The sequence below is a fragment of the Trichoderma harzianum genome (genome assembly GCF_003025095.1).
Source record: "Trichoderma harzianum CBS 226.95 unplaced genomic scaffold M431scaffold_18, whole genome shotgun sequence".
Lineage (NCBI taxonomy): Eukaryota > Fungi > Ascomycota > Sordariomycetes > Hypocreales > Hypocreaceae > Trichoderma > Trichoderma harzianum.
The window spans coordinates 293,025-307,095 of NW_020209266.1; the positions used below are offsets into that span (position 1 = coordinate 293,025).

The 14,071-nt window shown below is 51.6% G+C and overlaps 5 protein-coding genes across 5 annotated transcripts; 1 reads left to right on the forward strand and 4 right to left on the reverse strand.

The window, feature by feature from the left end:
* Positions 1-12: 12 nt before the first annotated feature.
* On the reverse strand, positions 13-2,181 carry M431DRAFT_486775 (hypothetical protein; the record flags this gene model as incomplete). The annotated part of the gene is made up of 2 exons (XM_024916422.1): positions 13-2,027; positions 2,076-2,181. The coding sequence occupies 2 exons, from the start codon at positions 2,179-2,181 to the stop codon at positions 13-15; spliced, it is 2,121 nt and encodes a 706-aa protein (XP_024769146.1).
* A 592-nt stretch (positions 2,182-2,773) lies between these two features.
* M431DRAFT_153667 (hypothetical protein) lies at positions 2,774-4,647 on the reverse strand (the record flags this gene model as incomplete). Its single annotated transcript, XM_024912888.1, has 5 exons — positions 2,774-3,345; positions 3,406-3,746; positions 3,809-4,138; positions 4,199-4,366; positions 4,450-4,647. The coding sequence occupies 5 exons, from the start codon at positions 4,645-4,647 to the stop codon at positions 3,093-3,095; spliced, it is 1,290 nt and encodes a 429-aa protein (XP_024769147.1). The 3' UTR covers positions 2,774-3,092.
* Positions 4,648-7,799: 3,152 nt separating this feature from the next.
* M431DRAFT_97432 (hypothetical protein) lies at positions 7,800-9,064 on the forward strand (the record flags this gene model as incomplete). Its single annotated transcript, XM_024924938.1, has 3 exons — positions 7,800-8,126; positions 8,239-8,514; positions 8,597-9,064. 3 exons carry the CDS (start codon positions 7,800-7,802, stop codon positions 9,062-9,064), a joined length of 1,071 nt encoding a protein of 356 aa, XP_024769148.1.
* Positions 9,065-9,952: 888 nt separating this feature from the next.
* On the reverse strand, positions 9,953-10,735 carry M431DRAFT_97546 (hypothetical protein; the record flags this gene model as incomplete). The annotated part of the gene is made up of 1 exon (XM_024924944.1): positions 9,953-10,735. The coding sequence occupies one exon, from the start codon at positions 10,733-10,735 to the stop codon at positions 9,953-9,955; it is 783 nt and encodes a 260-aa protein (XP_024769149.1).
* A 689-nt stretch (positions 10,736-11,424) lies between these two features.
* M431DRAFT_512917 (hypothetical protein) lies at positions 11,425-13,587 on the reverse strand. The gene is made up of 4 exons (XM_024919931.1): positions 13,275-13,587; positions 13,137-13,195; positions 11,995-13,080; positions 11,425-11,934 (listed from the first exon to the last, which is right to left on the reverse strand). Exons 1-4 carry the CDS (start codon positions 13,303-13,305, stop codon positions 11,845-11,847), a joined length of 1,266 nt encoding a protein of 421 aa, XP_024769150.1. The 5' UTR covers positions 13,306-13,587; the 3' UTR covers positions 11,425-11,844.
* Between the last annotated feature and the right edge of the window lie 484 nt (positions 13,588-14,071).

Below are 14,071 nucleotides of genomic sequence, written 5' to 3' on the forward strand. Positions count from 1 at the left end.
ATATACATAATCTTATTCGCTATCCTTGCTCCATATTTCTAGCCATTTTGAGGAACCCAAGGTCTCTGGATGCTGTAGGCCTAAGACTCTCTGGCGGGCCTGGATACAGTCTTTCATTAGCGCCAGAGCATCTTCACGTCGACCTTGCTTCTCCCAGGTAACTGCGAGATTATTCATGCTGCTTAGTGTGTCTGGGTGGTCGGCTCCAATCGTAGTCTTGCGCGTCTCTAATATTTGCACTTCTAGCTTCTCAGCCTCATCTAATCGGCCTTGGTTCCAATATGTTATTGCAAGGTTGTGCATGCTTGTAAGCGTATCTGGATGCTTGGGCCCAATCCCAGCCCTGCGAACCTTCATTACTCGCACCTGAAGCCTTTCAGCCTCATCCCATCGGCCTTGATGACAGTATGTTAATGCAAGGTGGCCCATGGCTGTAAACCTTTTTGGATAGTTGGCCTCGAACTTCGTTTTGTAAGTTTCCACGACTTGCACCTGCAGCTTCTCAGCTTCATCCCAACGGCCCTGCTCTGATATTATAGATGCCAATAACGAAATACTTTGTAAAGTCCCCTCATCATCCTTTCCAAACTTCCTCTTGCGCGCCTTCTTAGATTTGTTTACCATTTGCTCTGCAATTTCATATTGCCCTTGTTCATACGCATAATCTCCTCCCCTATAAAACAGAGTCGCCCAGTCTGCTAGGGTATCCACGTTCGGACGGTAATCAAGGGCGACCTGAACGTGTGCGAAGAGGTCCCGACAAATAGCCCAGTTCTCATATTTTGCTGTTGGGAATGACGCTGCCATCCGTGTAATATACTGCTGCATGAACGTCTCTTGCAGGCCAACAGCTTTCAGCCAACCTTTGATGGACAGTTGTACGAGTCTATGCATCTCGAATTTGTCGCCTTCTTCATTCACGGTAATAAGGCAATAGTTTCTCAGAATCAATATATCTTCTTCAAACCTGCCATTTATATCACTATCGGAATCATCGTCAGCCTCAGACTCAGAATTTGAGTACTCTCCAGCATCGTCTAAGTACTCAGCATCGGATTCTGAGTCTAGACTATCGCTTAGCGTCCTGGAATCAATAAGCACCCACTGGGGAATGCCCTGTCGATCGAAGAAACTCATGAGTGACAAAAGATCTGCTGCAGAGGGTTGCTGTGAGCGAATGTGGTCGAATGATATCATCCACGTTCTCAGAACTGCGTTAGATGCTTCTTCGTCCCGGCCTACATCATTTGCTTCATACTTCAAAAGTCTCGTGCTTTCCCGCTCGCTTTTCCGAAACTCGACGAGGTATTTTTCAATCGAACTTCGTGGCTTTCTCGCTTGTATATAGGCAGCAGCCTGGCTAATAGCCAGCGGTATATAGTCCAGTGTTTTCACCAGATCTTTTGCCAAGCCGATATCCGTAGTGGATCCCATCTTCTTCTCTAAGAGGGCGAGCGCATCCGCCTCTGTCATCGGATCAACTTCAATTATATTCTTATAGCCTCCAGTCAGCTTAGAAGCAAGGCTTCTGTTGCGCGTGGTAACGAGAACGGATCCATTCCGGCTCTTGGGAATGTATGCCGCTAATGACCGTTTCCCATGACCATTTTCATTTGCGCTATAGAGCACCTCGCTTTCGTCGGCACTATCAAGGATGATAACCCATCTGCCGTTGTGTTCGATGGAAAGCCATTTTCGCACAAGAAGAGGTATATCAGCCTTGTGTTGTTTCCGCTCAGGCAACCTGATGGCGTCGGCAATCAACTTGAAACCTTCTTCAACACGCGCTTGTGTAGCTGCGTGGATCCAGAACAGCCGGACATCACTATGCTCTTCAGCGAATCTATAGGCGAATTCGATAGCCAGTTGCGATTTGCCAACACCGCCAAGGCCCACGAGGGCCACTCGACCAGCCGGGTCCAAGCAGCGTGCGGAAATTTGGTCGAGAATGTCTCTACGGCTAACGAAGTCCGGGTCGCGATTAAAAGGGATCAGTGGGAAAGGCCGTGGTGGAGTTTCTCTTCGCCCTGTCAATAATTAGCCTATATGGGTCGAAACAGTGTTGATCTTAGTACCCCGGGCGTAGTTAAACACATTGTGAATATCGCCTTGATGGAGTGTTGTGTTACCGTGAAAAGCGTTGTTGTCGACATTGCGGGAGTGTGATGCAGTTGAGTTCATTTTGGTCAAATGACTCTGAAACCAATAAGATCGAGTTGTTGGTAAAGTGGTATGATGAGAGAGGTGTTGGGTGCAGCGCGGTATCTTTTAACAGCTTGATTAACCCCTCATCCTACAAGGCAGCCAATAAACAGTCATGCTTATTTAACTCATTCCATTTACGGAAGATTGATATAATAGTAGCATAGTAATTCCCATCAGATGTTCTCATCATCTATTCGAAAATATCATATAAATAGCCAGATGTCATTTGCCTAATGTCCGCCCTTTGATTCTCGACCAAGACGTGTAATACACCACTGTCACTCCATGAATTGACTTTTGAACTAAAGCGCAGATATCAAATCGGGATCGATGTATTAGATTTATCTTATTAAAGTTGAAGATGCTGCTTCGACAATCTTGAGCGGCTTACTTGGGTTGCGTTAAAGATAAGATACGCGGATAACATGGAGTGCGTGTAGAGAGGAAAGATGATACCTAATGATGGCAGGGAAAGAAGCGAGATAAAAAGCGCGGTATTTTATCGCTTTTTTTATATCAAAGATGAACAGAATAATGGAATACGCAATATACACTAATTACTATACTTCTTGAATTTCTTTTAGCATTAGACAGAGGCAATGTAGAGATATACCGAGGGTTCGCTCTTACTACCACAGCTGCTGCACCTAGAATCAACACACTTATTTTATGAACGAATTCCATTCAGCGCAGATACAGAGGTAACTGTCTCCGTCTCAGACCAAGCAGCGACAAAAGAAAGGTCGTTTTGACTAGACAAAAGCCTCCTACCGAACCCATCAATGCGGGCAAGACTCAAAAAAACGATCGCTATCAACCTGCCAATGTGTATCACATATAATACAAGAACGAAAGGGGGTGGATAAAATCCTTTAAAGAGCATGGGATCAAGCCTGCGTAATGACATCTGGAACTCCCAATTCGACGCTTTCCTCTAGCATAGCTACTCCATGCGGCACTTTGAGCGGAGATGGAGGAAACCGTTCACTCAACACAGGAGTCGATGCGGCACTCGCTGCTTCGTTGGGTGATTCGTCGACACTCAACTCACGAAGGTGGCCGCTTGCCGGTTGCGAAACTGCCGATTCGGAAAGTAATATGTCAATCTGACTGGAAGAAGCCTTTTCCGAGGGAGTAGAACTACTTGCATGTTAGCTGCCTCGCCAGGATGAGATACCGTTCTAAAGCCTAGCTACTCACTAGCCGATATCATCGATGCGGTCATCAGTCTCGTTCAAGTGAATCACTGGCGACGGCGGAGGTGTCCATTGCTGTGGATCAAATGTACTGGATCCAGCAGCCTCTGCAAGTACATCCAGATTCTCGCACTTGGGGGAGTACTTTAAATGCACAGAGACGTTGCCCGATGCTTTGGGCGTCAGAGACCAGTCAAAATCAGCATCGTACTCTTCGATCTCGGTGTCATCCCCCTGTCTTGTCCACAGACGGCGCCCACGAGCTATCTGGGCATCGATCCAGTCCGTGGCACTCATCGTTGATGCATGTGAATCATGCGTAGAGTGAGCGGGTGAAGAGTGATGCTACCACGGCAATATTAGTCTCAACTGCTGAAAAGAGGTATATATACTCTGATGCAACTTACCAGAGGAACCGGACGGCAGCCAATGTTTGTGAGCACGTTTGCATCAACGATAGGTCGCTGGCCAAGGAGGTGGAAGCTGTAGCCTGCTGCTGCAGTAGGGGGCACTTCGCCATCGGCAATGGCGTTGAGGCTCATAAATGCGCGGTCTGCACAGCCAGGCCGACAGCTTTGGCATACTCGGTATTGGCATTCCTCTTGGGGAGTGCACAACCACGGCTTCTGGAATCCAATGTTGCATGAAGCGCTGTCTAGCCCATAAGGCTCAGCGAGGCGACTGAGAATCGCGGCACTATTCTTGCGAACCTTGTCTCGCTGAATAACGAGCTGGACCTGGGATACCAGTCAGTGTCTTTACAAATGACTCGAACGGTCTCCAGGGGTAATGCGTACATTTTCACGCTGCCTGAGTATATGAGCAACCTGGTCAGGGCGGTACTTTGCAAGCTGCTCCTGGTTGATCTCCTGAAAGAAGCTGAGCCGGTCCTCACGAGCAGCAGGGCTCCTCTTTCGAATGCCCATCATTGGAGTCAACTGACTACCGAACTGGTCCATGCTGATCTAGTTGCGGTCACAGTTAGCATTTTCTCCGCGGTAGTTCGTCAGCACAAACGGCGAGTTTCGTCGCATCTTCGTTGCCATACAAAGTCTCCTCTCGCCACGGCGTGTTCTATCAAGTCCTCTCTATCCTGCGTGCACTGGTAGAGCCATCCAGAAGGTCCGGGATAGTGACAGTTTGAACAGAGAAGACTCGGGCTGTAGATTCTTGTCATGGTGGCGTGGGTGCATTGTGGCTCGAAGACTGGGCGCCTGTGCAAACCCGAAGGAAAGCGGTGATACATGATTGACGGGTGTTTGATCTCCTGTTTGAAGCAGAGATGAGCTACCGTGAAGCTATTGTCGACTCCAAAATGGGATAAGCAGGCGATGGTCGAGCGATGCTTGAATCCAGAGCTGGGTAAGTCCTAACGATGTTGGCGAAGAATGATGGCGAGATTTAGGATGATGGAGAGGCCAGATATTGGACTGCTGGAAATGAAAAGATGAAGATTTTTGGTTTCCCCAATTTTGGACGAGGCAGGTACTTGAAGGGGGGATCTGAAAGTTTTGCAGGCAGGTGGTGCCGGTGCGTGACTGACTGCCAGTGCCAAACAGCTGTCCGCCATTGTAGTGCTGGAGGCTCAACTGAGGCTGCCCTGTTGTTAGTGATTGACACCCCCAGGCCGTGATTTAGGTGCCGGTTGAAGTGCTGAACAATGGAATACTCCAGCACTTGGAGGTTCCATCTTATACTAGGTAGATGACATGGAGCCAAGTTAATCCATCCAGTTGACCAAACGACACAAAGTCCTGCATTGGATTAGCACTTGCATGATGAGGCTTCAATGTTGAACATTTGGAGGAGTTCTTGGACAGGCAGCTAGTATTATACTAGATAATGGTGACAATGTGGCATTGACCTGAGGTGAGGTTTGCTTGAGCTACATGAGAAAGGGCTGAAACATTCGAGACAATTGTGTTGCAGTATCATAAGTCATCAATGTCCATGTGCCCGGGCAGCTATCATTGTTTGTCAAACCACAGTCACGGAGACGGCAGCCAGAGACCGACGGCAATATAACAGTCTCTCCATTGGCCAGCAGAATGCAAAAACCACGACAGGCATTCATTATCCAACCAATATTATTCGATACATACACATATTGATCCAGCATGTATCACCTGTACGAGCGTGCACTAGCCTGCATAACAGTCATTATCGGCCAATGAACGCGCGCAAATGTCGTTTGTTATCGGTCCTCCACACGACACCGCCTGCGGACCCAATAGGAACGCCAACAGCTGCAGCTCCCCAAAACAAACAAAAACTTGTGCACTGCATCTCACGGGAGCAGCCACGCCGCCACCCAGGCACGGGAACGGTACGGTAGTGTATACAGTGCAGTACCTAGGGGGAGAAGAGGCGAACGATTGATTGCTTACAGGAACAGGCACAGGCACAGGAACAGGCAAACTTGACCGGAAGTGAGGCGCTGCCACAGTCATCATCGCTCATCTCATCTGCACCATGCACGACAGACACGCGCGTGGCACGGCACAGCCAGCCCAAGGTTAGCCAGCCAGCCATGCAATCTCGGGTCCCCCAGCCTCCATCTCCATCTATATCGTATCAAAAATCTTCGTGGTTGCTGTGGAGAAGGGAAATCAACCAAAGACGGTGCCGTCAATAACCCTCGCAGGGGCCGCAAAAGCGCGCGACTCCAGCCAATGGCGGCCACTGCTGAGCAACAACACCACGACAAAGCAAAGACAACCTTGACCTTGCCAATGATGCTACCGCACGCCTCGTACAACTAGTGCAGTCCGTCCAGGTAGCGGCCGGCCGTGCCTTGGGCTTGCTTGGGGCCTGCTTGGGGCCTGGCAACCTTGCGACAGGCCTTGGACAGGCCTTGCCTCTCATCATCTCAACCCCCTGCCTCTCGTGCGTCTTAGCCTCGACCCAACACTCCAATCGCCAGCCCGGAGCCGCCCACATTTCGCCCACACTCACCCACTTTCAGCCAGCAACGAGCAACGGGAGCTTCAGGTCGCGACTCGACCGAACGCTGCGCTGCCCGATCGTGCGACCCCATCCGCTTTCCCAGCCTTTTTTCTCACCTCCCAGCTTCCCAGCTCCCAGCTCCGGGCTCCAGCTCAGCCCAAAAGCTTGCTTGCAGGTGCGGAAAACTGGAACCGCGCTGCCAGACGCGTCTCTTGATTCGGCCGCCGCGCACCCACCCGATGCCCAAAGCAGACACAAGTTTATTAGGTGCCATCGGTCGGATTACAGGAAATACGGGGGGATTCTCAGGTACGAAAGCTGTGGCTCTGGCTGTCTGTGTTCGAGGGTCGAGGTCGAAGCTGTGCCTGTACTCGTAGTTACGGAGTACGGAGTACTGTAGCGCCAGTCCAGTACATACGAGTACAGTCCCGTTGAGCATCCCATACTCATCGATACCTACCCTTTGCCTGCGCGTCCCGTCGTGGCACAAGTACCCCCGTGTGGTCTGTCTGTACCTTACCTGCCTCATCTCATCTCTCTCGCTCGACCTAGACAGGTACGAGGTACCGGCGTCATCCTTCCCGCCCAGCCTCTCTCATTCAATCTCCTCTGCGCTTCTTCACTCTTCAATCTCACTCCCTCGCGCGCTCCCTCTCTCGCCTCTCTCCCTTCTTCCCACTCCCTTCGGGGCCGCTGAGAAGAATCGAAACGAGAATCCCCCGGCACAATCGTCTTTGCCCCAGAACAAACCACGTCGAGTTCCCGTGAACGTTGCTGCTTGAACCGGTAAGTTTGGCATTGAGGCCGCTTTTGTTGTTTGTTTTGTTTGCTTTGCTTTGCTGTGTGTTGCTGGCCTCGCCTGTCTCCCTGTCCCTCCCGCAGCTCCCCTCAGGTTCAGGATCGCTTCGTCTTCCCACGCCGTCATCCTAGCGGACGCGACACGGTTGGCAAGGGGAGGCGGTTCAAGGGCCCTCTCAACTCCCCTTTGCCGAGGCAGCAAGTCCCAAACTGTATGCACTTGCATGCTCAAGAGCTGGATCAGCAAGCCCAGCGGACTCCAGACATGTCCAGGGCCCGGGGGGGTTGGGAGACCCACTCAGCGCATCAAGGCTCAGTGTCTCGTCGTGTAAACAAATCCATTGGCCAGGCCCTGTCACCACGACAGCCTCAATTGCTCCCCAATCTCTCCGCCGCCCGAAGCGTTTGCATCTGCTAATCATCCCGCCGTCGCGTCGTTGGACAGCCAGACCCTCTCCGCCCGTCTCATGACGACGTTTTATCCCTGACCAGCCCCACGAGAGCAAAGCTACACGTCGATTGATCCTGCAACAACATCTCAAGTCGCTTGTCTCTGCCACTGTTGTTGCCGCCGCCGCTCCCCGTCGCCGACGCCACGATCCCCGATCACGACCACGACTCGACCATAGCGACACCGCCAGCAAAACGAGCACCATGTCGGTCAAATTCGAGCGGGACACGATCCAGACGCTCCAAGATGCGACCTCGAACGCTCTTCAGCCTTTTCAAAGCGTCACCGCCGACAATGGCCCCATAGTCCAGAGGTCCATCAAGACGGTCACCGAGAAGACGGTCGACACGGCCGCCCAGCAGGCTGCTGAGCGCGCCGCCGCTCTCGCCGAGGGTCCCGGACCTATTCGAAGGGCTTTCGAGGGCGCCGCTCCTCTTCCCGGTACCAGTGGAAAGCATCCCCTCGCCGAGACCATCGGCACGGCATTGACAGGAGGAAAGGCCATGGCCGGTACCAAGGGTTATCTGGCGGTATGTTTTTTAACCCGGCGCGCAAATCGAGAGAGGAAGAATGGAGGAGGAGGAAAAGCCACCAGTGGTTAGTAGGAGGTTTGAAATTAGGTTTGGCTAACAGCTGTTTTAGGCCTACATCAAGGAGCTCGAGTCGAACCCTCTGCGCACCAAGATGCTCACTGCCGGTACCCTCGCTGGAGCTCAGGAATTCCTCGCCTCGTGGCTGGCCAAGGACCGCAACAAGCATGGCAACTACTTCACCTCGCGCGTGCCCAAGATGGCCGCGTACGGTGCCTTGGTCAGCGCTCCCCTGGGCCACTTTCTCATCTGGCTCCTCCAGAAGCTCTTCAAGGGTCGCGTTAGTCTCCGGGCCAAGATCATCCAGATCGTGGTCAGCAACCTGGTGGTATGTGCTCATCCAATCTAATAAGCGAATTGCTTGCTCTACTCCCTCATGACATCATTCATGCTAACTCGTTCATGCTTAGATTGCGCCTATCCAGAACAGCATCTACCTGGTCGCCATGGCTCTCATTGCCGGCGCTCGTACATTCCACCAGGTTCGCGCCACCGTCAAGGTTGGCTTCTGGAGAGTCATGCGCATCTCGTGGCTCACCTCCCCCATCTGCCTGGCCTTTGCCCAGCAGTTCCTCCCTGACGAGCTCTGGGTTCCCTTCTTCAACTTGGTCTCCTTTGTCATTGGCACTTACATCAACACCCTCACCAAGAAGAAGCGTCTCGCCGCCCTGCGCAAGAAGCACTACGGTGACAGCCGCGAGACCCGCCCTCCTTACGGCGACAGCCGTGACAGCCGTCCTCCTTATGGCGATAGCCGTGACAACCGCCCACCCTACGGTGACAGCCGTGATAACCGACCTCCCCAGATGGGTCGCCCCGGTCCCGAGGATTATCCCCCTCCTCCTACCAACATTGGCGGACACAACCCCCAATACTAAAGACAACTGGGACCTAAAGGCCTACAATGATACCCTGGCGGTGGACATGCGCTGGAGTACTCTCCCCTTCTAAGGCAGCCAGGTAATTTAAAAAAACAACCATAATCTGAAGTGTGGCGGATGATGTTAAGAAGCCATTTGTTCCCTCGCGTAATATATGGCAAAGGACGCGAGAGAAGGGAGCACGAATTTTTCTAAATGAGAAAAATTGCCAGTGAGAGCTTTTGTTTTCGTCTCGACGACATGATTTTGTCTTTGGAGGCTCCATGTGTCAAAATGAACTGCTCCTCTTCTTCTCCGAGGAGAGATATGATGCAATGAATGGGAGGTATTTGAGTTGGAAAGGTGGCTTTTGGGGGGGAGGGCAACGCGATGTTTGTTAGTAATGACTTGGTTAGATGCTCCCTGTATAAATGTTTGATTTTTTGACGTTTCTGTCTCTTTCTTTTTTTGGTTTGGTCCGCACATGTATTTGTCCTCTTTGTTGTTTGTCCCTGTTAATGTCGTGTATCAAGGTAGATAGAGTCCGTTTGGGCATGCCGTCTATATACTTTGACGTAAATTGAGGTGGTTGTACTGTTCTTGAGTCGTGCGTGATGGCATGTGTAGGCGTGAGCCATAAGTGACGAAGTGACGATGTGCAGGTTGGGTGTTGCTATGGGCTTCCAATAAGCAGATTCGGGTCTTTTCCATGATGGATGCAGAGATTCCTGATTCGTAATGGCATAGTTGGTTCTTCTTTAAGGTGACCAACTCTCATACCCCTTAAGCTGGTCATCGACTCAACTGGTTCGACTCAGGAACATTGTGGTTCAGTGGCTGTTTGCACATCGTCTCTTGGGAATTTGGGTAGTCATATCCTGGAGATTAACCCCTTTACCAGCCTCCTCAAACACCCGCCTCGCCATCCGTACCGGCATCAGCCATGACGCCCGGACTCCAGTACTCCCACTCGCCCTTGGTCTGCTTGTCCACCCAAAGCATCCCACCAGCCATCAGATCGTCGATCACCGTCTTGCATCTGGCTTCGTCCCAGCCGAGGTTGTCCCGCAACATGCCCACGCTCACGTACCCCAAGACCTGCGCTGCCTCCACGACAGCAGCCTGGTCGGTGCTCAGCTCACGCGGCACGCTACGCACGTACTCCTTGCGGCCGACAGTAACAACAGCATAACTACCAAGCGGCTTGAGCGTCTCGACGGCGCGGCGCACGTCGTCATCACTGATAGAATCCGCGCCCTCCATACGACCCTTTGACACGCGCTCACGCAGCTCCGAGAGACCTATCAAACCCCCATTCTCGGCTCGCGTCGCACCGCAAACCTCTACAATGCGCACCGCCAGCTCAAAGTAAAAGTCATTAACCGTCTTGCCGAGCAGCTGCGCCCAGACGGAAGTTCCGGAGCCGCTGCTGTGGTTGTTTGACGAGGCGAGGGGGTCGACGCCGATGGCAGAGCACATGCGTGCGAACTGGGCGCGGAACGAGGGGTCGGAGCGGATGTCCTTTGCGTGGGTCTGGGCGAACTGCTGGAGGAGGGAGCGGAAGACGGCGAGCTGAGTTTCGAGGGCTTGGGCGTTTGTGGCGCGGAGGGAGGAGCCGTGGGAGGCGAATTGGCGGGAGGTGATGCGGGAGCGGTCGAAGGCGGCGATGCCGACGCCTTTGCGGGACATGGTGATGGTGATTTATTGATAGTGGATGACGATAATGATGATGACGTTGATGGAGGGAGTTGTAGGTTGCTGGATATAGTGAGATGGAGGAGGAGTTTGTAAGAGTAAAGGAAGTGGTGGAGGAATAGGGAGAAGATAAATGAGTAAAAAGATGGAAGAGTGGTGATAAAAGGTTATAAAGAGGAGAGAGAGAGAGAAAGGGTGAGGCTCAAGTTGAGGTTGAGTTTCAATAGGGAGGTTCCGATTTGGAGGGGCGGCAGTCAGCGGGGCTGCCAAGGCGGCGAGGGTGCCGAGAGAGCTGAAGGTACACGTAGGTACATACATGCACCACTAACGGGGGGTGCTATAAATTGCACAGCATAACTAACAGCTTAGATGGGAGTTTCAGTAATGAATGATTGATGAATTGGATAAGATATTCAAGTGGGATTTTGTGCTTGAGGTAAATGAAGTGATGGAGTTGTGCACGAGAGAGCAGTTGTTGCTTGAAGCAACGTGTATAAACGACTTCAGTTGGTGTACTTTAGCTTCAGAGATATTCTACTGTGGCGTGGTATAACTTTAGTCTTCAAGAGCATCACAATAGAGTATAGGAAATGCTACCATTCAGCAATACAGAAATACTTGAACACAGTAATAGCCGCAGATGTAATGATATACTATACCTTGCTTATAACGGAACTAGATGTATCATGCTCACCTTGTTGGTTTACACAACTACTTCGTCGAATATGCAGGGTAACCACTCTCATGTGAATACAACATCCAAACCAACAAGACAGCCATCATAAGCAAAATCGTCAAATTGGATTCTACAAGGCTTTCGCGCCCCTAATGAAGAAAAAAAAAAAGTCATTGTTACCAGCCATTCCCATCCCTATCCATTGTTCTCTTCATCCCGTAATGACCGTCATATTAACCCTCTATCCCAGCGTCCATCATGGAAATTTCAAAAAAAAAGAAAAAAAAAAAAGTCGTAAGAGCCCACTCCCTGGGCCGGCCAAGTTTCCGTTTCTTTTCAATAAACGGAGTCTAGTTTCTATCCTCAAGCAAAACAACAAATTGTGACACGTTTAACGTGTCAGATGAGTTTTTCTTTTTTCCCTTCCTTACTGTGTGGCGCATTGTGTCTGGCCTTCACCCTCGTCGTCGTCTTCCCATTCGTTGCCGAATCGAGGATCGCCTTGATCAGCGCCCATCTGTGTTTCTAAGTTAGCTTCTCTCATGTATAGCGAGTGTAGGATACAAGTCATGCTCACCTCTTCAATGTCAGCGCCGTCTTCATATTCGACCTCGTCAATCTCCTCAGCCTCCACGGCTGGCAGTGGTGGTGGCAGCATCTTTGCCAATGCCTCATAGGCAGACTCATCCTTCAGCCAGTCGTCCTCGGGGAACTCGACCTTGACCAGGAGATACAAGTCTCCCCTGGCGTCGCCCCTCTTCATGGGCATACCCTCACCAGGGATCTTGATGCAGTCCACTGGCTTTAGGACCTTGCCCCGCGGTCGGTTGAGCTGGATACCCCGGCCGTCGAGGTGTTTCAGCACCACGCGGTTGAATCCGATGAGGGCCTCGCTCAGGGAAACAGTCAACTCTGCAGAAAGATCATTTCCAAGTCGGGAAAAGACGTCGTGGGGCTCCTCGATAAGGGTGAAGACAATATCTCCGGGTATCTGGTCTGGATACTGATCTGCTTCTCCCTCCAGAACGATGCGCTCGCCCTGCATGGAACCCCGGGGAATGTAAATCTCCAGCGCCTTCTTCTCCTGTGTGGTTCGCTTGCCCTTGCACTTCTTGCACCTGTCCTTTTCCTTATACACCTTGCCGGAGCCCGTGCAGTGATCGCACAGGACAGTCTCGCGGCGCATCATGCCGGGGCCAATCTGTCGAATGGCCTCGACCATGCCGTGGCCCTTGCAGCGCTCGCAGGAAGTGGGCTTCGCCTTCTCCTTGCCGCCAGAGCCCTTGCAGACGCTGCAGACGACCTGCTTGTTGGCAGAAAACTTGACAGTCTTTCCCTTGTATAATTCTTCGAGCGTGACCTTGTATTCCTGCTCCTCGTCCGGTCCCTTTCGGGGTCTCATAGGGCCGCCAGGACCGCCGGGGCCACCGGGGCCGCCCATGTTGAATCCGAACATCTGGGACAGGATATCGTTGAGATCGACCTCGGGGCCGCCGGGGCCTCCTCGCGAGCCGTCAAAGGCAGCCATGCCGTGAGTGTCGTAGAGGTGGCGCTTATCTTCATCGCTGAGGATTTCGTAGGCCCGGCTGGCCTCCTTGAACTTGACTTCTGACTCTTCGCGCTGGTCCTCGGGCACTTTGTCTGGGTGGTATCTCAGTGCAGCCTGTTCAGATTAGCTTGGAACGAAGCGAATGGGATTCGGATTCGGTGTTGCCGTACCTTGCGATAGGCCTTCTTGATCTGGTCGGGCGTTGCACCTCTGTCGATTTCGAGGATCTCTGGAGACGGAGAGGTTAGATAAGACAAGAACAGGAAGAGGGGGGAAGACAGAAGATGTGTCCAAACGCTCAAACATACCATAGAGATCAATTTCCGCTTCGGAAGCCATACTGACGGCTGATTGTCGTTTTGCTGGAGAAAATGCAGATTTTCAAGACGATGGCAGAGTGGAATCCAGAAAATCTTTTGGCGTGGCGCGGGGTCGATGCTGGAGCCTGCAAACGTACGGAATCCAGCTGCTGCCTTGAGCAATCAAAGACTGTATGCAAGGTTGATGAAACAAAGAAAACACCAAAGAAGAAAAAAGGTGATGAAATCTCCGTTTGGCCGTATCGGAGTTGGAAATTGGGCAAACAAATGGGAGGGCAGCTAAATTACATTACTCGCAAAAAGATTTGCCGGCTCTTTGCATCTGCCGCTTGCCCGCCAACGCAGCGCCACGGCTTTGGCAGTGACTTGCGGGACGTGGATCAGGTACCCCGAATTTGCTTGGTCGTGCATAGCTCGGGGCTTGTATCACACAAGTACAGGCATAATTTGTGACAGAAATCTTAATCCAGGATAATGGAGGCCTCTAGAGCGTCCGATTCAATTATCAGGGCACAACATCAGTGCTGCCACCTGGATTTACAGTCTTCATTACACTCTTACTCTCTGAATGTCTTATACTTGATGGTACTTCGCCCCGCGATAGACGGCCGTTTCTTTGTCTTATCGTCGCCATCTATCAGCCTTATCAGCAATCTCCATATCTAGCCGAACCTGACGCCACATGTGGCGTTGCATCGAAAAATACGCCTCACATATCAAAGTAAACGCATGATGCCTCTCATCCATTATCCACACAAGATATGATGAATGAGGCCATACACGAT